We start from the raw sequence: 24,130 nt of genomic DNA, 5'->3' as shown, positions 1-24,130 counted from the left end.
AGTGTGTGTAGTCAAGTTTGTGCTCGCGTGGACATGCAGCAAGGGCAGAGAGTGTCGCAGGAGTGGAGTGGGTGCTTAATCTCGTCTTTTGGAAGGGACAAGGCTGCACAACAAAACTCACTACGAAAGAAAATAAAAGAGCACAGAGACTCAATTTATCACAAGAAAGTAGTTGAAATAAAAGAGAAGGCAACACAAAATACAATGCAAAAACACATTGAAGATATGAGAAAGGCTGACTTCGCTTCAGCTTCAATGTGTTTAGAGCAGCTTATAAGATTGGCAAGCATGGGCGTCCCTTTACAGACATGCCAATAGATGTCCAGTTGCAAGTCTTAAATGGTGTCAAGATGGGCAGAGTTCTGCACTCTAATAACTCATGTGCAAATATACTGGATCACATTGCAGCTGAAATGAAAAAGAAGGTAGTCAATGACATAGTGATGAATGAAAGAAAATTGTGTGTGCTCACTGATGAATCCACTACAATAAGTGGAAAGTCTGTGCTTGTCGTGTGCCTGCGGTCAGCTATTTCCACTGAAAATCCAGACACAATATTTTTGAAACTGATTGAGCTGCAGGGGACCATAGCAAAGGACATCACTGAAGCACTGTTAGGATGTCTTCATAATAATGGCTTTGACCCTCACTACCTACAGGAACATTTGTTGGCATTTGCTTGTGATGGAGCCTCAGTGATGCTTGGGAGGAAAGCAGGAGTTGCTGCGCAGCTTTGTTCCAAATTCCCTTACCTGTTTGTCTGGCATTGTTCCAATCACAGACTGGAACTGGCAGTTTGTGATGTTTTGAAGGAGGTAGGAGGAATCAACCACTTTAAAATATTCTTAGATCAGCTTTACTCCCTCTCGCATCACCAAAAAACCAAAGGGAGTTAACCGAGAGTGCTCACAATGTTGGACAACGTCTCCTTGTGATAGGCCGTGTTTTATCAGTGCATTGGGTTGCTTCAAGTGAGAGAACAGTGAAAGCAGTATGGGAGAACTACCAAGCTCTGCAGGTACACTTTACAAGTGCTGCTGCTGATACCAGCAGGGACTCAAGAGAGAGCAAAATACAAATTAGTTCATAATTTATTTTATGTACATTTTGTTAAAAAAAATTTTCAATACCTTTTTGCACATTTTATTTATGTTCAGTAGCTCTTTCTAGCTCAAGCAAATCCACAAACTAATAAAATGATTTATTATTTTGTATAAGGTTGTCTGTTGACTGTTGTATATAAAACCCATTCAATATAGTTGTTGTTACCTCAGGGGAGGCGGAAAAAGAATAGAGTACCGGCACCTCTTTTGGGCCACTTAAAGCACTGCTCACGGGGGATGTGAGGAAGAGACAGAGGAAGAGGAGCTACAAATGTATTCTCCACTCGTGAAAATGTGCTACATGATGCTCTGTGCTGAGTGTGCATAGACGGAGGGTTTTTTATTCATTTAAAAACAACTCTATTGCCACTTTACTTCGTGTGCAAGTCTGTGAAGTGGCAGGGAGATTTTCCAGTGTCAGTACTTGAATAATGCTGTTGTATATCATGGGGTTTGTGGTTAAGAGACTGAAATAATGTTGTGCATGTTTCTCATCGTATCCACTTTTCCACAAATACTTCTTTAACTTCTGAGCCTTTGCCTCGGGTTTGATAATTAAAGGCTCCACCTTAAAACGGGTGGATTGTATTGAAATCCCTGATTATTCACTCTGAATTATTCTTGGACATTGCAATAGGCCATCTGACAAATTAGTTTGCTTCTGAAGGTAGCATTGTAAAGTTTATCCAAATGAATTGAGGTTTGCAAATGTGAAACACCTACATTGACTGGGAGCTGAGCCCCCCTAAAAGTTTGAACTGTACATAGGATGGGCCCTAAACTGAGCCCACTGGTTCAGCTGCCAGTGTGCTACCTGGGAATTTTCATTATTTGTTGACTCACTTATCAAATTGCACTGGCATTTGCTTATGTGTCAAGGAGAGGGCAGCTGGGTGGGATTTCTCCCCTCAGTGATGCACTGAACATGTGCGTACGCTTCCATTTAATATCTGAGTGTTTTCGATGAGAAGCCCACACTTTTCCATGAGATTACATTTGATTGCACACAGACTCACTTATCTTATCTGCCCTTAGAATAGAAGCTCACAATAAAACATCAGAGGTTTCTAGTGGCTGGTGGCTGGGTGGGGTAACGGTTTTTCATTGTGCATTCATTTAAGTTACCACTGGGGGAAATGGAAAGTTTGAGAGGAGAGAGAGGGACTGTAGTTCTCTTGTTAGGTGAGAGGAGGAAGAGGAGAGGGAGGTGTGGGGTGCGTGGGACTGCCGGGCAGGAGAGAGGAGGGGTGGGGGAAGCAGTGCAGCTCGGACATTCCCAGGCTGGGAAATACAGCGAGACAGTGTGGAAGTGGAAGGGAAAGAGAGGGGAGGAGAGCTGCTCCTCAAGTGCCGAAATCTTACAGAAGGCGAGCTTTGAAGGGGACACGAACCTATAAAGTAAAGGAGTTGCAGCTTGATTATTGTAACTGAGACAAAGAGAAAGTTTTGCGGAGAATGCGCAGAGGAAATGAATTCAGGAAAGGACCCGAAGACTACGTAGGAATTCCTGACTGAAGTCATGGTAAGTCCCCTGTTTTGTTTTTTGTTTTTGTGTGTAGAAATCTTTACTGGTATTGACCAGTCGTCATTGTCACAATGTTTTTGTGTAACTTTTATGCCCATGGATATAAATGATCTTGTTTTACTTCTTGAATGCATGACTAGTGCATAGATGATCACACATGTGCATTTTAAACTGAACAAGAAGAAGGATCCCTCATTCATCTCTGACAAAGGCTTGCTCTTGATTTGAGAAGATGTTTAGTCAGCAGTTACAACGCTCAGCTTAGATCCCAATGGCTCTAAATCATAATGATACGATTTAAAATGTGTGACGTTGGTGATTTTTGTGGCCGACTTGCGGAGGGAGTAAGGGACTGCCTCTAAAGTGAAAAGAGTCCTCTGTTGCATCTCTTGGGAGTTTGACTAACCATCTCCTCCCACTTATGGTCTGATCAGTGACATACAGAGACAGACAGACTGGGAGATGGCAAACACATGCAAATGTGTCTGATGAGAAGTTAAATCAAGAGGATGCCAAGTTAACAAAGAAAGTCTGTGACTGTATTTCAACTTCTGCGAGTTGGGTGGAGCAGTTTGGCAGGGAGAGGAAGAGAGAGAGCAGAAAAAAAGGGAGAGCTGTGCAGGGAAGGAAGAGAATAAAAGAGAAGGGTAGGGTTACTTTTTTTTTTTTTTTTTAGGAGACTTGGAGAGCAGCGGTGGTGGTTTCAGTGATGCTGCATTTTCCACACTGGACCTGGGAGAAAAAGCTGGAGAGAGGGGAAAAGGGGGAGGGAGCAGAGAAAGGAGGAACAAGGGATGGCATGGACCTCGGGGAAGGACGAACATGTGCTGTGCAGTTTTGTTCTCCTCGATCCCCAGTTGGGACAGTTTAGAATGGAAAACAGTAACAGATGTACACACGAAAACACAGAGTCACAGTAAAGCGTTACGTGGAGAGAAATCAAACTTTTCCCACAGTACTGTGCTCATAAGAGTTTATGTAACAAACAGCCCACCAAAAACGTGATTGCGCATGGACACTCACTGGATACTCTATCAGCTGCATCTTTGTAGCACTGGGTTGGAGCCATTTTTGCTTCCAGAATTGCCTTAATTCTAAATTGGTGCAACAAGTTGCTGGAAACAGTCCTTACAGAGTTTGGTCCGTGTTGACATGACGGCATCACATGGTTGCTGCAGATTTGCTGGCTGCACTTCCATGATGTGGCTGCCATTCCACCACATCGCAAAGATGCTCTACTGGATTGCGATCTGTCTGACTGTGTGTGTCTGACTGGAGTCCATTTGAGTACAGTGAACTTACTTTCATGTTCATGAAACCAGTTTGAGATGCTTTGAGCTTTTCGACATGGTGTAGCTTCTGGCGTAATCTTCTGCTGCTGAAGAGATGCTCTTCTGCATACTGTGTTTGTAATGAGTAGTTATTTGAGTTACAGTTACAGTTTGAAGAATTCTGGCCATTTTCATCTGACTTCTGACATAAACATTTTCACCCAGAGAACTGACTGGATATTTTCTCTTTTTCAGACTGTTCTCTGTAGAGGCTGTGTGGGAAAATAACAGTACATCAGCAGTTTCTAAAATACTCTGACCAGCCTGTCTGACATCAACATTCAAATACTTAAATCACCTTTCTCCCCAATTCTGATGCTCAGTCTAAACTTTAAAACTCCATCTTGTCAAAGTCAGTTTCTACCATTTGCTTGGCTGATTAAAAATATTTACGCTGACCAACAGTTGAATACCTAACAAGGTGGACAATGAGGGTGCATTCCCATTCAGGGGCAAACAAGGCTGCTAAAAAACACATGTACATAGGCGCTAACATAAATCAGCAAACACAAAGTGACACACACTCAAACACATACAGCAGGGCTCCCTTGTGAAAATTCCATTCCCTCTGCCCAGAAATCTCTGATTTTGAAACTAATGGGATGTACCAGTCCTTGAGTTTGGCAAGGCAATCCATCAAAAAAAAGGAAAAAAAGAAAAATATGTACAGTATTATGAAAGCTATAGCAAACCATTTTCTGTGTTTGTTTAAACATGCTTGCAGTGCCAGTTCAGTGGAGATAACTGCACTAGAAAGAGCCAGACAGGACAGAATCATGTTGTCAATCACAGCAAACAAAGTTTCCTGTGATTGTTCAGAGTTTCTGACACGTAGAGTGCATACAGACCGAGGATGGCTACTTTTCAGCTCAGCAGCTTGCTGTTTGGGCCATTTTTATTGGACATTTTATCCAACTTCATAATCACCAATCTAGCTTTTTCCGCGATAATATAAATGATAAAAATTGTGGTCTTTTGCTTAAATATGTATTAATATTAGACCAAAGAACATAGAGCAGAAGGCTTAAAAAGTCTGCAGTTTTCTTGTAGTGAGCATTTTAGAAACGTCCAGCTCACTGTTTCTGTTTTTGGACCCAGAGCCACACCAGAATGCTCCAATAAAACCCACTGCATGCTTTCTGCACCAAATGGCAGACAAAATGTTAACTAGGTGGTAACCAAATGGTGTTTAGCTGCTAATGAAACTCAGATTTGCATTTTTGATGTGGACGTGGAAAGAAAAAAAAAAAAGAGGTAAACGGGTGTTTATGTTAACAGGTTTCTTTTTTTGAACATTTATTATCCCCCAAAGTGTTCATGGCTGACATCACAGTTTACCAAGGATTAGAATAGTGCCGATATATTCATAGACTTTCCCAATAACAGAAAATTGCTGTTACTATAATATCTAGCTAGCTATTTTTAACTTAATAAGAGTTTGTGTCACATTTTTTAATCTAATTTTGCTCTTAGTCTGAATTTAAAACAAAGTAGTTGCCAAATCATTTGACATCCTTTCATTTTCACTCTTATACTAAGTGTTAATAAATGATAACAAAGCACTGTTTGTACATCAGTGGAGGGGCAGTTAAGCTGGTGAGCTGCCATTCTGTTGCACTGGGTAAAAAAGGACCCTTGTGTATATGGGATCAGAATGATGCCACCTTGAAATTGTAACGCGCTGCGGACACTAAAGCGGTCGCGCCAGAATGTCACGCTAAAAAGAAAGATTCTTTAAAATACAAGGGGGAGCAAGCTAGTCAGATACCACGGGCACAGAGAGGGAGCAGGTCTGATCAGAAACAGTTTATTACTAGGCCAGGGAGCACAAATAAAACACCCTTAAAATGTACATAATAAAATGTTTGCTCTCTACTAAAAACAATTCTAAAACCCATAAAACTACCATTTTCTACATTCACTAAAACCCCCCCTGCTATAATTAGGCCACATGTTCAGTATGGGTCCATCAGCAGGCCAGGAATGCCTCCTTTAGAGCAGAGTCCACGCCAGCCCTGTCTTCAGCAGACAAGAAAGAGCCACCCATCTTCTTGTCCTTCCGCTGGCCCATCACTTCCCAGCCCGGCTTGCGTTCTGCACCCGAATCCATGATGCGACCACCGCCACAGCTCCCCTCGCGTCGGTGTCCTGCAACATAACAAATAGGGGCCAGAACAATGGTCCTGATAGGCCACCTCTGGACACACCCCTGCCTCAGCAGGTGGTCCCTATCAGCTAATTTGTCCCATGTGCAGCCAGTCCACAGTGGATAAAAACCATGTCACATAAAACACTAAAAACCATGCAAATAAAACACTCATAAATAAACACTAAAAATCAGAATAAAAACAATATACAAGATAAATACAAATTTCCACTGTGTGACAAAATGAAACCGAAAAACCCCCCATTTCGGTTTCATTTCAAGGTGGCATTATTCTGATCCCTTGTGTGTAGAGCATTCACCATTAGACAACATAGTATTTACCACTCCCACTCTGCTGGCACTGCTGTGCTGCTTCCACCTTAACAACAGTGCTGAACTTGTTCAGAGTAAATGACTATGCTCGAGAAAATTCACAGTCCATGCAGCTATGAATCATTTAGCATGTGATTTTTAAATGATGATAGTCATTGTTGATATCAATGCATTTGCTTTTGGGTGGCTGTAGTTCAAATGGCAGAGCCTACAATCATTCACAAATTAGGCCAATCCCCAAAGAGCCGAACCCCTACAGCCCTCCAGTGGATGGTGGGTGCACAGAGGGATGGATCAATGTTGCTTCTTACGGATAAAGCGAAGCCACCAAATACTCTCCCCTGATGCTCTACCACAGGGTGAGGGCCCAGTAACCCTGCCCCGCAAGGGTTCGCTAGATCTCTAGTTTATTAGATCTATAATTGATTAGATCATTAAGATCTCTTAGTTATTAGAGATATAGTGAAGTGATAGGGTTGTCTGAGTCTTTCTTGTCTGGCCCCTCCACTTTGTCATGGGAGACCCTGGTGAAGAAAGAGCTGAGCATGAAAGTTTACCAGCCAGGCTTTGTTCCTACTGTCACCTAAAGTCACAGGCTCTGGATAGTGACTGACAGAATGGGATCACAGATACAAGCGGAAATTAGTTTCCTTCAAAATTTCCTTCCTTCAGGCATCTGATCAGGACACCTGTATGCCTCCTAGGTAAGGTATTCCAGCGATTCCTACCAGGGCAGGTCCTGGGGCAGACCCAGGACTCACTGGAAAATGTGTCTCGACGGGTTTTGGAAGGACTGGGTGTCCGCCTGGATGACCTAGAAGAGATGGCTAGAGTGATGGAAGTCTGGGCTTATCTGCTCATACTGCTGCCCAGTGGCTCGAACCCAGATAAGCAGCAGAGAATGGATGGACATTTGTTTGACTGATACATGCGTATATCCCTGAAATGTTGGCTAATTTGTGAAATATAATTTGTTAATTCAGAAACAAAAGACAGCCAATTAGTTTTCTGTCCATCTTTCAGTTCAAAGACTGGTCAGCTGTGACCCCATGTGCCTGCAGAGATGGCTAGAGTCATAGTTCAACAAACTTTGTGCTAACCCCTGCCCCTCGCTCAGCAGACATCTGCGCAGACTTCTCAAACATATACAAAAATGAGGAGAGGCATGAAAAGCAGGGTTTTTTCCACAGGAGTATTACTATGCTCATAAGCTGTTAACTCTGGGATTCTCTACATTCCTGGAAGTCTAATGATTTAAAAAAATGTATGAAACTCCCATTCTAATCATTTATATTTGTGATTTTTTTATGTTGCAGTTAATGAATTCAGAACAGCCCACACTCCTTCAGCACTTAAATAGTCTAGAACAAACCATAAGAAATCCCTGGAAGCCGATTGACCTACAGTAGGTCAGATCAGATCTGGCTGTACAGGCTTATTTAAGAAAGCAAATCAATGTTGGGCCTCCCCCCTTTCCCCCTTCATCCTCCTTTTGTCTGTCTGCCTTTTTTCCCTTGCTGGCTTCGCTTCACTTTTTCTTTTTCCTCATTCTTTCCCTGTCAGCATCTTTCTCCTGTTTTCTTCCTAATCATGTCACTTTCTATCTCTCCTCCATTCACCGAAGCCCCCTCCCTGTTCTATCGTCTTCCTCTCTTTCTCTGTCCTTCATGTACATCTGGTTTCTATCATGGTTGCTGCTGCTCTTGTTTGCCATCGATCTCTCCCACTGGTCAGCCTCCTTTTTTTGTTCTCTTTTTTTCCCTCACTTTCTGTCTGAACCCCCACTCACTGCAAATCTGTCTGGTCTTCTCAATGTCTCTCTTTCAGTCTGTTTCTCAACTCGCTCAGTCATAAGCTCCGAAACCACTTCTCAGGCTCTTATTTTTCTCTCTCAGGCTTATTTTTTTGAGTTCTCACTCGTTTTTCTACACCCCTTCCTGCATATCTCCATTGTTCTCTCTTTGCCAGTCATCGGTGGAAGACAAGTTGCCGTACGGGAGAGAAAGACAGGAAGTCTGACTCAAGAATGACAGACCCCAATTTCGCACAGTGTCCACTTTTTACCGTACAAACATGAGGATACAGATGCACACTAAACAGACTGTCCTGCCTTGAAAAAGCACACGATTTTATAGATGACTCAACCATGTCAGACTCTAAAATACCAAAACAAAGTGAGCAATATGTCACCCATCATTTTGTAAGTTGTAGTTAGAAGACGGGGTATTTGTGTTTCTGGTTGCTGTTCATCAAGTGAAAGCATTTTGAAATAACACAAAACAAGCTGGTTTTTGACAAAAAAAGAGAAATTCACTGACTGGTCACGACCATTTTTGTAGTGCTTTTTCCCCCATCTGCATACGCTACATTGCCATTCGTAATTTATCAAACCTCGGTTTTTTTTAGTACTCTTACATATTTCCTATTTCCACAGCCACTTTATTAGGTACAGCTGTTCAACTGCTCGTTAACTTGGATCAGCCAATCAAATGGCAGCATTTTGGAGACATGAGCATGACAATCTACTGAATCCAAGTATCAGACAATCCAAGTATCAGAATGACGAAGAAAGGTGGTTTAAATTACTTTGAAAGTGACTTGGTCTGAGTATTTCAGAAACTGCAGATTTCCACACAACCCTCTCTGGGGTTTACACAGGATGGTCCAAAAAGAGAAAATATCCACTGAGGGCAGTTCTTTGGGTGAAATGGACTTGTTGATGCCAGAGGTCAGTGGAGAATAGCCAGGCTGATAGAAAAGCAACAGTAACTCAAATACCCGCTTGTTAAAAATGCAGCATGCAGAAGAGCATCTCTGAACAGCAGCAGTAGACCGCATTAGTTATCACTTAAATTAGCTACAAAAAGGAAACTAATTCTAAAATTCACACAATGTCATGGGGTAATAGTGTGGGGGATATTTTCTGGGATACTCTGGGGAATGTTTGCCACAAAGATGTGGCTTCAGAGGAAGCCGGAAACGATCCAACCCACTACTGGCAACATGTACCAAATGGCTGGTGAGTGTAGTGCTTTATGAACACAAGTATTGGTGGATATATAGCATTCATCAGGCTTTACAGTGCAGTCATTATTCGATATAGCCTCAAAAAACTGACTCACAAAAATCCTTCTGCACATACAGTACATGTTCGAATATATGCACGACCATTCATGCTCTTCTGAAATGAAAGCTATTTTCATTTTCTGTTTTCCATCAATTTTTGGTTTCCTTTGTTTGGTAATAACTTGCCATGGGGACAGTTATCAGCAAGTTGACTGCATTTGTTGAAAACGTAGCATTTTATAAAATAAGACCTGTATTTCAAGGTCAGTGTCTGTCCAATTGAAGAGTAATTGGATTATAGCTAAAGTCCCTCAAAGCAGAGGCAGCAGGTTTAACATGAATGTCTTCTACTGTCTTGGATTCCAGCAACAAATCAGATTTACCGAATGTATCCTTGTTGCTTTGCTTTGTGTGTACCAAAAGAGTTAAAGTTAAAAAGAAGAGTGTTCACCTTTTACCCAGAAACACTCATCATTTCAGTGATTCTACTGGAAAATAAGCAGTATTGATTTTTTTTTTTAACGAGGACTTTTTCAGTTTAGTGGAAAAGCAGCGCTGCTCTTTTCCTGCCTCTGTTAGACATCATTTCCACTGTGCATTTTTAATAATTGTGCTTCCAGACAGAAATTCCATTCTGTGGATGTTAACAGTGGTATATCCTGTTGAAGGCTGTCTGCACAGGCCTGTGAACACAAAGAGATTCAAGCCTGTTTAAAAAAATAAATAAATAAATAAAAAAGTTGCTGGTGGTATACAATTGCACATGGCACATTCAAACTAAATATTATTGTAGGCTAGCTAGTCGGCCACAAAGTCAGCTAGTGAATTCACGTTGTCCACTAAATATCAGTTAATGCCCAAATAGGTAATATGATGCTCATATGTCTTTTTTTTTTTAGCAACATTTAAATAAAGAGTATGAGTGGTGCATGCACACTGTGAATGATTCATCTGGCAGAAGTCCCCCAAAGGCCACTATTGCACCAGATGGACTGAAATAGCTAAGTTGTTCCTATTTGCGTCTTTTAGAGTCTTCAAAGCACAAAAGCTTTGCAAAGAAAAGACTAAGCACACTTACTGGCTAATATTTACAGTGAGTCTAATGATACTGAAATGTTTGTGTCTTACAGGAAGCACACAAAAAAGAATTAAAACATTCAAGATTTTCAGCTGACATCTTTTAGTTTTTGCTTTAATTTAGTGTTTTGTTGAATTGTCTAGTGGGGATGTTTGAAAAGGGCTTCAGTTAAGAGGAAGTTACTGCTGGGTTGCCTTGCAATCCTCAGAACCACCTGCTGTGCTTTTACTAGACTCAATATGTTCTGTCAGTGAGCCAGAAGGCTGTCTGAGCCTTTATTTTTTTTTACTACTGTTACACCTACTATAGCATGCTCTGTAAAATAGTACAGTCCACAGTTGACCATCGTGAATAAACGAATACACACCCTGTGTTATACAAAGACAGTTTTGGCAGCACAAATCCTGCACACAATTGGTCGTACCGTGTTTTTTGCAATTAATAAATTATTTTTTTATAATTTATTTATTTTAACATTGAAAAAGTGCAGGTAAAGTGGTCACATCAACAAGCTCAAGAAACCTGTTCGAGAAGATTTGAGGTTTGTGACACGCTGTGTAATTCTGCTGGAAGCAGCCGTCAGAAGATGGGTCCACTGAGGTCATGAACGGCGATGCACGATGTGGCTTTTAAATAGTGCTGTCATCATTAATCCCGTTAAAAGGATGTTTACGCCATAACCGTATTAACGTGGCAAATCTCCGAGTTACCGCAGATCACCCCGTGCGTGCGGCTGCACGGCGTCAACATGTTAGTGTGGTGATCTGCGGTAACTCGGAGATTTGCCACGTTAATACGGTTATGGCGTTAACATCATTTTAACGATGACAGCACTACTTTTAAATGTTGTTTCAAAGTGGCCCAAAATGTGCCACACACTATTATACACCACTGTGCCTACCACCTGAATGTTGAAGTAGCATGTGTAGCCTCGTCAGACCATTTTTGGTGAGCTTGTGTGATCTGTAGCTTCAGTTTCTTGTTCTTTGCTGATAGAAATGGCACCCGGCGTGGTCTTCTGTTACTGTGTTCAGAGATGCTCTTCCGCATACTTTGTTGAAACAAATAGTTATTTGAGTTACTGTTGCATTCCTATCTGCCAGGCTATTCCCCTCTGACCTCTGGCATTAATAAGGTATTCTTCAACCAGAGAACTGCTGCACACTGGATATTTTCTCTTTTTTCAAATCATTCTCTGTAAACCAGAGACATGGTTGTGTGGGAAAATTGTCCAGTTTCTGAAATACTCAGACCACATTTAAAGCCACTATTCTTACATTTGGTTTGAGCTTAAGCAGGCCATCCCGAACCTTGTCTACATGTCTAAATGCATTTAATTACACCCAATATTCAGTGTATTCTTCAGTGTTGTTTAAGGTAATAAAACAGACTATTTGACTTGCATTAACTTGCCTAAAAAGTTTGAAATTCTAATAACCTGACACTTTTCCATTTTTTGAGTCAAATAAGACTGAAAATATCACTTGAGTCTACTAAGATTTTCTTTTCTGGAAACTAAATAATAAAATGACAGTCTGTTGGTGATTTAGTGGCTTCATTCAAAGAAAACCAGTGAACAAACATGTCCTCTGAGCGCTCTGCCCATGGAAATCTAAGCTGTGTTTTGAAAAAGTAAAGCCAGCACAGCTGTGCCTTAAACCTGCTTTTCTTTTTTCTACTGGCCTCTGGTTGCATAAAGAGGTTTCACTATAAATACATCTACAGCAAAACAGCACTTTTTACTTTCCCCCCCCATTTTTAACTCCTTTTTACTTAAATTGTGCAGAATCACAACTGCAGTCACCTCAAGGTGCTTTATATCAGCGGCCCCCAACCGCCAAGCAATGGCCCGGTACCAATCCATCGTTTGGTACCGGACCACGAGAGTTGAGGCTCGGGTGTAAAATTTATGGTTTTCAGGGTTTCTTTTTTCTTTTATCGTTAACTCTGTTTCCCTGTGTCTTTTCCCGTGTTGTAGTTGTGTGTTATTTTAAAAGAAATATTTATGCATTACTATAGCGACCAGAGAGCATTAAGGGGCAGAGAGGAGGATGTTACTCTCAGTGTTGTTGGCGCATTTCAGGAGGGCGCTGCTAATAAAGTTACACAATTTCACAGAGAATTCACGTTGATCATTATATTTACCAAATGCCACAGTTTTTGTCTTGGTCGTATCATTTTATTTTGTTGTATTTATCCGCGACATCTTAAAGACCGGTCCATAGGTGAAGACCCTACGGTGGGGGGGCTTCTGTGCCAATTCTAAGTCTTTTTACAGCAATAAATGTTCATTTTATAAAGTGAACATTATATTGTTCAATTGTACAATTGAGGATGGGTGTACCTCCCAGCTGACAGGGCTCCGTGGTGTAGTGGTTAACATTTGTTCCTTGGTTTGAGACCATTAGGAGACACAAACTGAGGGAGTCACGAGTTGGTGTACTCCTAGTGCTGGTCCCAAGCCCAGATAAATGGGAAGATTGTGTCAGGAAGGGCATCTGGTGCAAAATCTGTGCCAAGTCAAACATGCTATCCATCCGCTGTGGCGACCCCCAGGGAAATGGAGTAGGAGCAGCCCAAAGTACCACACGCTATTATATAAACTTGCAGCATTCCTAATTTTAACAGTCACGTGTACCCCTCGATTGTCATATCCAGTTTCAAAACACCAACATGCATGACATCGTGGTGACTACAGCCATGTTCGTATGCAGTCTGTGTCTGACTTCTCTCTGGTTTTCAGAGTCGAGTTTTTCACCCACTCTGTACAGGGGTTCAACTAAACAGACTGAAATGATCTTTCTAGCCAAAAGACTAGTTAGGAAACAGAACCGAACATCTGTCCAGAGCAGCCCTGAATAACCTCAGCAGAACAGCACTCCACCCAGTTATACTGTTGACTTGTTGTGACCATCTCACATGCACTTTGTTTTTCATTTTCAGCATTTGAAAAGCAGGATACAGTAATCGCTTTCCACACCATTTCTTTTCCTTGTTGCTTTTAGTTAATAGCACAACTATTTTTCCCAAGATCTGGATCAAAAACAGTTGCAAATAAGATATGACTTTATATTTTAATCTTTCTTAAACTGATTGCTTCATTTTGTGAGAGCATTTCAGTCAAAAAGTTGTGTAAGAGGTACATTTCAAATGGTATCCTTCTTGTACGACTCATTCTGTCCTCCTTTGTGGCTAAACCTCAGCTCTCCTCTGCACACAAAAACAAGCCCAAAAAATAATACTGAAATACAGTTCAACCTAGGTCTTCTTCCATAAAAGCCCCCACAACACCACCAGCTCATTCATTCCTGGCTCTCTCTCTCGTTCTCCACTTTTTTCCACACACTCTGTTCTCCCCTCCTCAGCCTTTTTTTTAACTTATTGCTTTCTGTCTATTGCTTTGGTTTTTGCAGATATTCAACACGCTATGCAGGCTGTTGCAGAGAATCTCAATGTAATTGTTGTCAGATGACATTCAGAGAATCGGCGGGAGGTGAAAGAAAGAAAGTTGGGTTAAAAAAATAGAGATGATGTAAAAAATTAAATAAAATAGAAAGAGAAGCTGCTGGAGGATCAGTGAGGAAATGTTAAAGTAGAGAGCGAAAAAGAGAAGTTGGAGAGGGGGGCGGTTTACAGGTTACCATGCCAACAAAAATAAACACCAAGTGTGTTATGTGCTCCATGCTCCAACTCACTGACCTGCCCGGTGCTATGATGTGTGTGTGTGTGCAGCTAAGTATTAGGGAGTTAACACACTGAAGTGAAGTCACCTTTGTTTTGGGGGGTTTCTACATTTACTGGGCCTCGGAGGAAATGCTTGACACTCTGGAGGCCGTACAGCAGGAAGCTCAGAGCCGACCATGTGTGTATATTTATGTGTACGTGTGGGCGTCAGCAAAAACAGACACGAGCCGGCTGTTCAACACAAACGGATATTACAGTTGATTCAGTGTCCGGTGATGAATTAAACCCCTTTTTTAACCCTTTCTTTATCTCTCGCAGGGTTCAGAGGCAATGGAGGACTGCGTGCAGGGGGCGCTCTCATCGCTTTATCCTCCTTTTGAGAGCACAGCCCCACCCCTCCTCTCCCAGGTAGATTTCACTAGTGCGCACAACTTCATCCCAGTGCACGTCTTCAGGGAAATATACAAGGGTTGTGTAGACAAAGACAGTGTGATGTACAAACCCAATTCTGAAAATGTTGGCTGTGTAAAACGTAAATAAAAACAGAATGCTATGACCTCCTAAAGCTTTATTTTATTCACAGTAGAACACAGAAATTTTACTATTTCATGAAAATATGACATCATTTTGAATTTGATTGCAGCAGCACCTCAAAAAGGGTCACAGAGACAGGGTCAACAAAAAGTAAAAGTAATTGGTTCTGAAAAGAAACAGCTGGCAGAACATTTACAACTAATTAGGTTGATTACCTACTGGTCAGTCACACGATTGGATATAAAAAGAGCCTTTTAGAGAATCAGAATATAAAAAATCCATATTGAATGGCTGTCATCTTCTGGCCTGTCATGGAAATCACCGTCTGCAAATGTACGTTAAAGCGCTTTTATCAAAAGAAGAAGCCATATGTGAACATGATCCAGAAAGGCTGCCGTCTTCTATGGCAGGGATGTCAAACGCGTTCCCTTTTGCCAGCAAAAGAAGTTTAATCGGGTTTAACTACATATTCTTCTTCTTAATACAAGTAAAAGAAGTGCAGTTTCAACAGTTTATCTCTGTCCACATGCTGTTGTAGTAAATGCAAGACATCTGTTTCTTAAATTGTAGGAAATAACAGTGTAAAATGTGTAGGCCATTGCCTGTACTGTCATGTAATTACAAAACAGACAGCTTCTGTAAATGCACAGAAATGTCTATAGTCAGTATTAGCGGGGAAAAAAGCCTTTGTGTACAGGTTTCAGAACAACACATGCTCCTATCCGGACTACTTCTTTTTCAGGGATGGCCTTGCATAGCGCAGCAAACTGCATCTATAAAGATAGTGTGCCATTGTAGTACAAGGGTACTGAAGAGCCTTGCCTGCAGTCCAGACGTTTCACCAACTGAAAACATTTGGAGCATCATGAAATGAAAAACACAACAAAGAAACCCGAAGATTGTTGAGCAGCTAGAATCCTCCAGTAGACAAGTATAGGACAATGTTCCTCTCCCACGATTCCAGCAGCTCGGTTTACATTGTGGTACACATGGCGGTGTCCCAGCTTTTTTGAGACGTGTTGCTGTAATCGAATTCAAAATGAGCTAATATGTTTTGCTCATTTTAAACATTTAAAATGTTTTTATATATTCTAGGAATAAAATGAAATTTGCCAAATTTTGAGTTGTTTTTGCAGTTGGGTTTGTATGGATAGCACAGACTTTCCATCTAGTTTTCAAATTTTTAGTTTTTAGTATTTTTAGTAACCAGCTTAGATATTTCTTTTTTTCTTTTTTCAAATTGGACCAAGTAGTCTTTGTTACCTAAACTTCACAGAGAAGGTTTTAGTTCCTAAATCTATCCAAGAAGTCTAACCAAGAAGTATTTAGTACCTAAACCTAACCAAATAGTCTTTGGTGTTCAAGTCTTACAGAAGAGACTTTGATGCCTAAATCTAACAAAAAAATCTTAACTAACTATCCAACGAGGTTTGCAGTTTCCAAACCTAACCAAGTGCGAAGTTAAACCTTAAACCTGAGTTTAACTGAAAACACAAGCTTGTGATTTATTCAATGCTGCTACTCCAGTATTGCCATTAAGCACATGTTATCCATATCTTTGCTCTACCAGAAACCCTATTTGAAACCCTACAACAAGAACACCTTGACTTTTCGATAACACAAGCAAATCTAGTCAGTTATAACCAAATATTCTTAGATTATAGCACCCCTAACTATATCTAGCATTAATTTAGCTTTCGGTGCTTTGTTTCCTTAAAATTCTGGATACAAACAGATTTTTTTAGCAACGGCTTGAACCATTGAGAGTTACTCTACTTACTTTGTAATTGTTTTTTTTTTCCAAGTTGTCACATAGCTTCCAATCAGTTTTGTTTCTTGCCATGGAAAAAGCTGTTTGATACAACAAGAGGGATCAAATTAAACAGCCTTGGTGATTTGCTTGCTTTAACTACTGATCATATGCTGTCTGGGTTGAGCAAATTCTTCCACTCAAGGGGAAATTAAACCCTCTACAAATCCACTGATAGACAAAAAATACACACACGCACACAAAAAAAATGTTGCTAAAGTAAATGCTGTTTAGTGCCTAAGAATCTGATACTCAGAGAATAGCTTAATTTTCTATTCACTCCAAAGGTTTTTTACCGAGTCTTGCATCCATTGTCCAGGTCTTCTCAGTCCTGGAGTCGACCTATCAACACGACAGTCTTCGCTATCTCCTGGACTACTTCGTACCTGCAAAGCACCTCCTGCACAAACTCCAGCAGCATGCCTGTGTGAGTTCTAAACTGCAAACACTGTTTGAATGGAACACACACAAAGCTGAATACTTAGAAACAGAATCAGCCATCACACACAAGAAGTATAGTCTGAGAAATTTACCAGCTAGCTTCTTGATTCCTTTAAAATGGTCCTTGGGTCATTTCTCAGGTAACTTACTTATTGGAACTGACAATTTAAGGCAGTCAAGCCGTAGTTCATAATCTGAGCAATGCCTTGTCAAATTCAGCTATGCAGAATAAACCCAAACCTGTTAGGTGAGTAAAAGATGCGACATCGCCAAATCTCTTAAACAGAAGTTCTAAAGTGCAGATAAATAAATGTAAGTCAATAACTTCTATTTACAATTATGTAGCATACCCATGATAAGAAACCAAATTATTTGATCTCTTCTGTTATCAGCACTGTAACTGTGTGGCATCCGTGGAAGTTTTAGCCACAGATGCATGAGGAGATGCTTACTGTCTTGATTTCATTTCAACATGAAGTTTAGTAAAGTCCAAGTTATAAAGGTCAAATTAAGCTAAGTCAATTTTAACATTCATTTAAAATTGACAGACAAGTTATTAAAAAGTACTTTAAAAGACAGCAAACGACTAAAGGAACCAATAAGACTAAATTTATTTGCAGTTTGATGGAGACAAAGAACTGCTGGTATTGATCTTGTTGGCAGAATGCAGCACAAATTAAGCCTCAGTCTAGTCTTTAACATTTCTCACTAAATCATTTCAGAACAGTGGAAAACCTGTCTGATTGTTTTTTATTATTTGGGGTTTCTACAGATTCTGGCTTAAAAGTCTGTGATTTCCAATATAAACTGGGGTTGTATTCTCAACAGTCAAGTCCAAGTTTTATGCCGGGGGTCCTGTAGTGTCTCTGTAGCTGGTGACAGGAAGACTCCAGAACTTAAAACATGTAGAGTTTGATACACGTAACCCAATACCAGTTGTTCACTACGTTATGGAGGCTCGAGTCTGCCCCTAAACTTTAGCTGCTCGGTAAAATTTGTGAAAGTCTCTGGTGACATTTGAGATTCGCAAACAAATGAGGTGGTTTTCCTGCCTCGGAAGCTCCAGGAGTGAATGACATGCAGTGCAGTCTTGTGTAAATAAATAGTTTATGTTGTGATGTCTTTAGGATCCCACATACATAAACACAAACGCATATAAATAATATGATACAGGATACACTGTCCAAACCTTGTGCAAACATGCAACTTCCACTTTGTGTCACTCTCTTGCTGTTTCTGCCACACTTAGCCAAACCGAGACAAAGAAATAAGGCGCGATGTCTATTTAACTCGAATCCCTGATGTTTAATTGAACAGCATTCTTTATATTGAACTTTCTGAGACACGCAAAGGTAAATAAGTCGCAGTGTTTAGTGCAAGATTGGTAGCTAAGAACGTTCTCATATTTCCCTCCACAGTTTTCCTAGACTTATACACACACATATACACACCCCCGTACAGCGTTTGTGAGCAAACTATGTTTTCATTGTCGCTGAGTGGAGCTGCCTGGGATGGGAGTTAGACTGTGAGTCATGACAATAATGCCTTCCATATGTGAGTGTGTTACTTGCTGCGAGAGAAAGAGTGAGTAACAGAGAAGCGGTGGGAGTCGAAGGAGAGAATGAACATGACTCCCATTCACTGTGCCTGTGCGAAAACAGAGACGATGCTGGAGTTTAGCAGGCAATAGCAGACTGATTGAGGAATTTTTGAGTAATGGGAGGTGGGGAAGAAGGAGCAAACACTGGGGCATATTGAGGGAGAAGGAGGGGGTGGGCCAGAGGACACAGAGAGTTACAGATTGTGGACTGGCTCGAAATAGGCAAACTTTTTAAGAGAGGAAAAGCTGCACATGCTTTTTAATGCTAATATTCACCCTGACAGATATCAGATACTTGCTTCCCCAAAGCTTGCCACAGTGACAGAACAGGCACGAAATGAGACAGAAGGGAGGCTTAAGAGGAAGAAATTGAATAAAGGACAGAGGTAGAATAAGGGGAGATGGAGGAGAGGCTGAGGAAGGAATTTAATTTGATCACGTCTCGTGAGTCTGGAGGGCACAGAGAGAGGAGCGAGCAGCCCTGTGTCAGTCGATTAGACGTGACTGGGAACAGCAGAGAGAGGCTCTGGATGAGTTTTAGGCTTCAAGGCTTTAAGAAAGGGGATATAGATTGGACACACCACTGATTAAGGTGGGAATAGTGCTTGGATTAAGGTGTATTACCTAAATAGATCAGTTGATTAATCGTGCAGAGGGTCCCACAAGAGGCCCACACTGCTGTGCCCGAAATCACAGAATTTGCAGTTAAATTCTTTTACTATTCACTGGAGGGTTTTCTGTATTTAGGACTGATTGAAATTGATTCTGTCGTTCTTACAGAGCCACCTGATGTGTTTTCCAACTGTTTTAGTAGTGGCTGCCTGTTGCGAGGAGCTGGTCATCTGCAAGTTTCTGTCTGACTCATTGACTCTCTGCTAACTAAGCAGTTTTACACTTAGGACACACGTCATGTCTGACATTTGTATGTGGCACTGGCTTTTGGCCAGTTCAGCTTGTGAAAACCGTTGACTCGTGTGGTATCAGTTCTAGAATTTCTGCTCATTTAAATAACTAAGCCAGATACAACCATGCAGGCGGACACCAGTGTGGGTGTGGGTGAATGGGAGAGCACAATTGTGCACACTGAGGGGACTCTAATGGTTCTAAAAGGAGGTCAGTGCATCACACAGTCGGAAGGGGTTCAGAAAGATGACTTGTTCAGCAAAATCTAACATTATCTGAATGAAGGTTTAATTTTCTGTTCGTACATTTAACACTCTCTCTTTGTTTTCTTGTGTCAGTCTCAGTACCTGGGTTGCTTGTTCCTTCACTCTGGCTGGCCTCTCTGCCTGGGCGAAAAAGTGGTTGTCCAACTTTCCACTTTGGACTGGAGGCTTCTGCGCAGTAATGACTTCTACCTACAGGTGGTTCCCTTCTCTACACGTTGCCCAAGGCTGGCACTAAAATGCCTGGCTCCTGGGGGACGGACTGTTCAGGAAATCTTGGTGCCCGAGTCACAGCATCCCCTTGTGTTCACCACTGAGTGGCTTCACATCATCAACAAAGAGCGGGGTCACAAGAGAGAAGGTAAGGAACAGATTCCTCTTATCTGACCGTTAGAAAAGATCATTGGGGAACTGAAGATTGGGTAATACAGGTGGGTTGCTTGAAGAATCATATTTTTTACCAGGTGGAAGGACAGAAAGACGGGGGCTATGTATATAAGGGTGATGATGGCAGATGGGGAGAACGTAACAGCAGAGCTAAAGAAATGTAACAAAGCTCATTTTAGTCAAGTCAAGCTGATGTTGGTGTTTTCTTATTTTTTAAATTACCCTGTACTTTTTCTTCATAAATGCATTCCTTTCTCTTCTTTACAAAGTTGGAGGAGGACTTGACACCTGTCTGGTCAGTACATGCGATGGTGTGGTTAGACTTCCATGGAAGGAGGTAGTCTACCCAAAATTTATCCACGACCCCTCTGAAGAGTTGGGCCTAATGTCCAACCGTCTGCCTAGCGAGGGGGGTAGCAGCCTCGGAGGCTGGGGTGGCTCATCCTCTGGGGAATTAGACTCCTGGTCCTGGGATGAAGAAGAAGATGAGGATTTGCAACCGGATGGCTTGGACTCTGACTGTGTGCTTCCTCGACGAAGGCGCAGTGAAGACGGCCTTGGGCGGACATCGAGACAACCTCAGCTCGATGGGGATTATGTCGAGCTTTTGGAACCCAGGGGGGGTCCTGATGGAGGAGTCGATCCAAGGCAGCGGTACCAAGAGATGCATGGAATCTGTAAGACCAAGACTCTACCTCTTTGCAGGAGAGGAAAGGCTATCAAGGTTCGCAGAGGAAAAGCATGGGGATATGGGCGAACGGAAAGGTCAGGAAGCTTTCGGGCTATTCTTGGCATCAAAGGAGACGCTGTGGCTGCCAAGGGTGAAGCATTACCGCCACTGCCTGTGCCAGGAGTTGCCGAGCCTGGCCGAGGGAGGAGGTCTTTCTCCTCCTCAGTCCATGACTCTGATGAAGGAGATAAAACAAACAGAGACTCTGAAGGCCTGGAAAGCCGCCGCCTTTGTTTTGATGGCCCATTCAAGGAAAGGAGACCTGGAGTGGGCAAGGAGAGAGATAGCAATGGTCACACACAGCTATGTAAAGATGACCACAAAAGTAAAGAATCCAAGAGCAACAACAGCTTGGACACAGGTGAAATCCATGAGTTAACAAACCACAAAGATGGACACGTTGTAGAGGGCCACTCTGATCACGGATCACATTCGGACTCTGTTTTTGAGGATGCTGATAAACCACTGAGCGGAGACAGTGAGGCTAATACCCCAACATCAGATGCACCACAGAGACCATTCGCTGCTGTTTCAAAAAGTGGTGAAATTACAAACACTGGGTCTAAAAAGAAGAGTTTGTCAAACCAAAAATCCATGGATGAAAAGGATGAAGGAAAAGTGGAGGACAGAGTATGCCCCAGAGGAAAAGAGGTTAAAACGGCAGGATTCAGAGCACCAAGGTACTGAAATATCGTACTCTTTCATCTTATTTGTGTTCTTTTTTGACACTTCTTTATTAAAACACAACTTGATAACACTTAGCTGCAACCTTATGGACACAGAAAGGCCTGAAAAACGCAATGTGGCATGACCGTGACACATGCCTGTAAGTGCAGCTATTAATTTTATGGTGTGCCTCATTAAGATTTTCCTCTGCTTTGTGTTTAGGAGGAAAAGGAAGGGAAAGGGGGCCAAAGGGAAAGCTAAATCTGGGGGTCGTGTAAAGGAGAAGGCCTTGAAAATGCAGGTTAAAACTCCTCAACCAAGCCCAGCCACCTGCACTGCTTCAACAAAACTGCCGACTGCCAAGGAGAGCCAAACAGAGGAAGCAGAGCAGGCTGACCAAACTGAAGGTGCTTCTGCTGCAGATAGCGAGGCGACAGACAACACAGTGAAAAGCAGCGCAGGTCTGAAGAAAACCGTGTTTGTGCACGAACATTTGGTCATGTGTGCTTAACTGTCCTCAGACTGTTTTGTATATTTTTCTGTCCCTTCACAGAAGCTGAATCATCTCTGCCTGTGTGTAACGGACAGTCGGGCACATCTTTTTTTAACCACTCTAATGAGGAGGCTGCGTCACCTGACAAACAGAATGGTGATGCTTCAAAAGAGCCCGCCCTGCTGAGGGAACTGGACGCAGACCTTCTCCAGTCAGGGAAGCTCAAGTTGACAGGCAAGCTTCTTTAGGGCCTTCTGCATAATCAGCTCAGAACATTTTAACAAGGGCCTGTTTAGATATGTGCACTGGACATTTCTAGGGCTTATTTGACAGAGCTGCATATATAAATGCAAATGGCAATTTAAGCAAGAACATATAACCAACAGCCTTTAACACACAGATGTCTAAGTCATCATTGGTGATTACCACAACATCAACTCTAAGTTTTGGGGAAAAACAAAAAGGACTATTTGACAGTTTTGATGCATGTCTGTTAGAATATTTATGTCCAATGGCACTGATTAGTGCCAATGTGAGAACACTGCAGGCTGGTGTATTCCCAGTAAATGGTCTGCTGTTAGCTGTCTGTACACTCCACCCAGGCAGCCCCCAAAACCAGAAGTATTTCCAGTAATCAGATGATTCCTGAGCTAAAAATCTACTTTTACACTTATCAGAAAAGTCAGCTTTGGACCATGTCCTTCCTGGGTTTTCCCACATTATCTGGGTGTTATTTGTGAAATTGCTTCAGTGAAGCCTTTCTAATTACTTTTGTAAAGTAGTAACTTTTTTCTTTTTTGTTGCCTTTCTAGTCTGCATAGCTGGCTTGTATCTTTACCAAGTATCAAAAGAAATATTTTATTTTTTTATGGTACTGAAACAAAACCTGCTTTATTTCCAAAGTTCACATCATGGTGATCCTAAGTAATTCAATTCAATTCAGTTTTATTTATACAGCGCCAAATCACAACAACAGTTGCATCAAGGCGCTTTATATTGTACAGTAGATCGTACAATAATAGATACAGAGAAAAAGCCAACAATCATGCGATTGAGCAAGCACTTTGGTGACAGTGGGAGGTAAAAACTCCCTTTTAACAGGAAGAAACCTCCGGCAGAACCAGGCTCAGGGAGGGGCGGCCATCTGCTGCGACCGGTTGGGGTGAGAGAAGGAAGACAGGATAAAGACATGCTGTGGAAGAGAGACAGAGATTAATAACAAGTATGATTCAGTGCAGAGAGGTCTTTTAACACATAGTGAGTGAGAAAGGTGAAAAAGAAATACTCAATGGATCATGGGAATCCCCCAACATATACCTACTATACCTATTGCAGCATAACTAAGGGAGGATTCAGGGTCACCTGATCCAGCCCTAACTATATGCTTTAGCAAAAAGGAAAGTTTGAGGTCTAATCTTAAAAGTAGAGATAGTGTCTTTAGTAGATATCAATAACACCAACAAGCTTACAGCACAGAGAAAAACCAAATGGATTTGTATGCTTGTAGCCTCGGTGAATTAGTTTGTCCTCTTGGCTTCCCCACTCGATGCTTAACCTGATGCATATTGACCACAGGTACAGTGGACAGGCTGGGGCGTGTTCTGGTTTTCACAGAGGCCGACGCATCAGAAGTGGGTTTCTCTGGGGAGGAGATGGCCCGCGTCTTGGCCTGTTACCACACAATCACGCGGTAAGTGCGTGTTCCTCCTTTGATTGTTTATTTTAGTCGTCCGTTGTCACCAGAGATTTATGGCTTTTAAATACAGGGGGATATTGCCAATAAATGTAGCCTTCGGCTCTCTGATTCCCCCGATTCTCTGAATGTATGTTTAAAAATCTTTAACTGGCTTTTTTTGTTCACATTTTTATATTTAGGCTTGTGTGGTTTGTTTCCTGTTATACCACCGAGACCGAGCCTGTTTAACGAAAAGCGCCTCATAATTATGTTCGACTCGACTCGCTTCTTGACTTTTCCAATTACAACATAAGGTGGTGTGAGGGAAACACAGAGTGTGCCAGAAAACGGAGGACAAACAT

The 24,130-nt window shown here is 41.8% G+C and overlaps 1 protein-coding gene across 2 annotated transcripts in view; it reads left to right on the top strand.

Annotated features, from left to right (window-relative positions):
• Window positions 1-2,363: 2,363 nt before the first annotated feature.
• arhgef40 (Rho guanine nucleotide exchange factor (GEF) 40) overlaps window positions 2,364-24,130 on the top strand; it is a 46,969-nt gene continuing 25,202 nt past the window's right edge. Inside the window, exons 1-8 of one of the 2 annotated variants that reach the window (XM_026162682.1) lie at window positions 2,364-2,625; window positions 14,585-14,674; window positions 16,930-17,037; window positions 19,893-20,178; window positions 20,474-21,614; window positions 21,823-22,061; window positions 22,154-22,327; window positions 23,669-23,783. In XM_026162682.1, coding sequence (XP_026018467.1) covers window positions 2,623-2,625; window positions 14,585-14,674; window positions 16,930-17,037; window positions 19,893-20,178; window positions 20,474-21,614; window positions 21,823-22,061; window positions 22,154-22,327; window positions 23,669-23,783 — 2,156 coding nt within the window. In that variant the 5' untranslated portion in view covers window positions 2,364-2,622. Of the gene's footprint in view, window positions 2,626-12,943; window positions 14,461-14,584; window positions 14,675-16,929; window positions 17,038-19,892; window positions 20,179-20,473; window positions 21,615-21,822; window positions 22,062-22,153; window positions 22,328-23,668; window positions 23,784-24,130 lie in introns of those variants that run through there. The other variant, XM_026162681.1, reaches the window with a different exon arrangement.

Source organism: Astatotilapia calliptera, chromosome 3, assembly GCF_900246225.1.
Source record: "Astatotilapia calliptera chromosome 3, fAstCal1.2, whole genome shotgun sequence".
In the NCBI taxonomy this organism is placed as follows: Eukaryota; Metazoa; Chordata; class Actinopteri; order Cichliformes; family Cichlidae; genus Astatotilapia; species Astatotilapia calliptera.
This window is presented reverse-complemented; position numbering and strand designations above follow the sequence as displayed.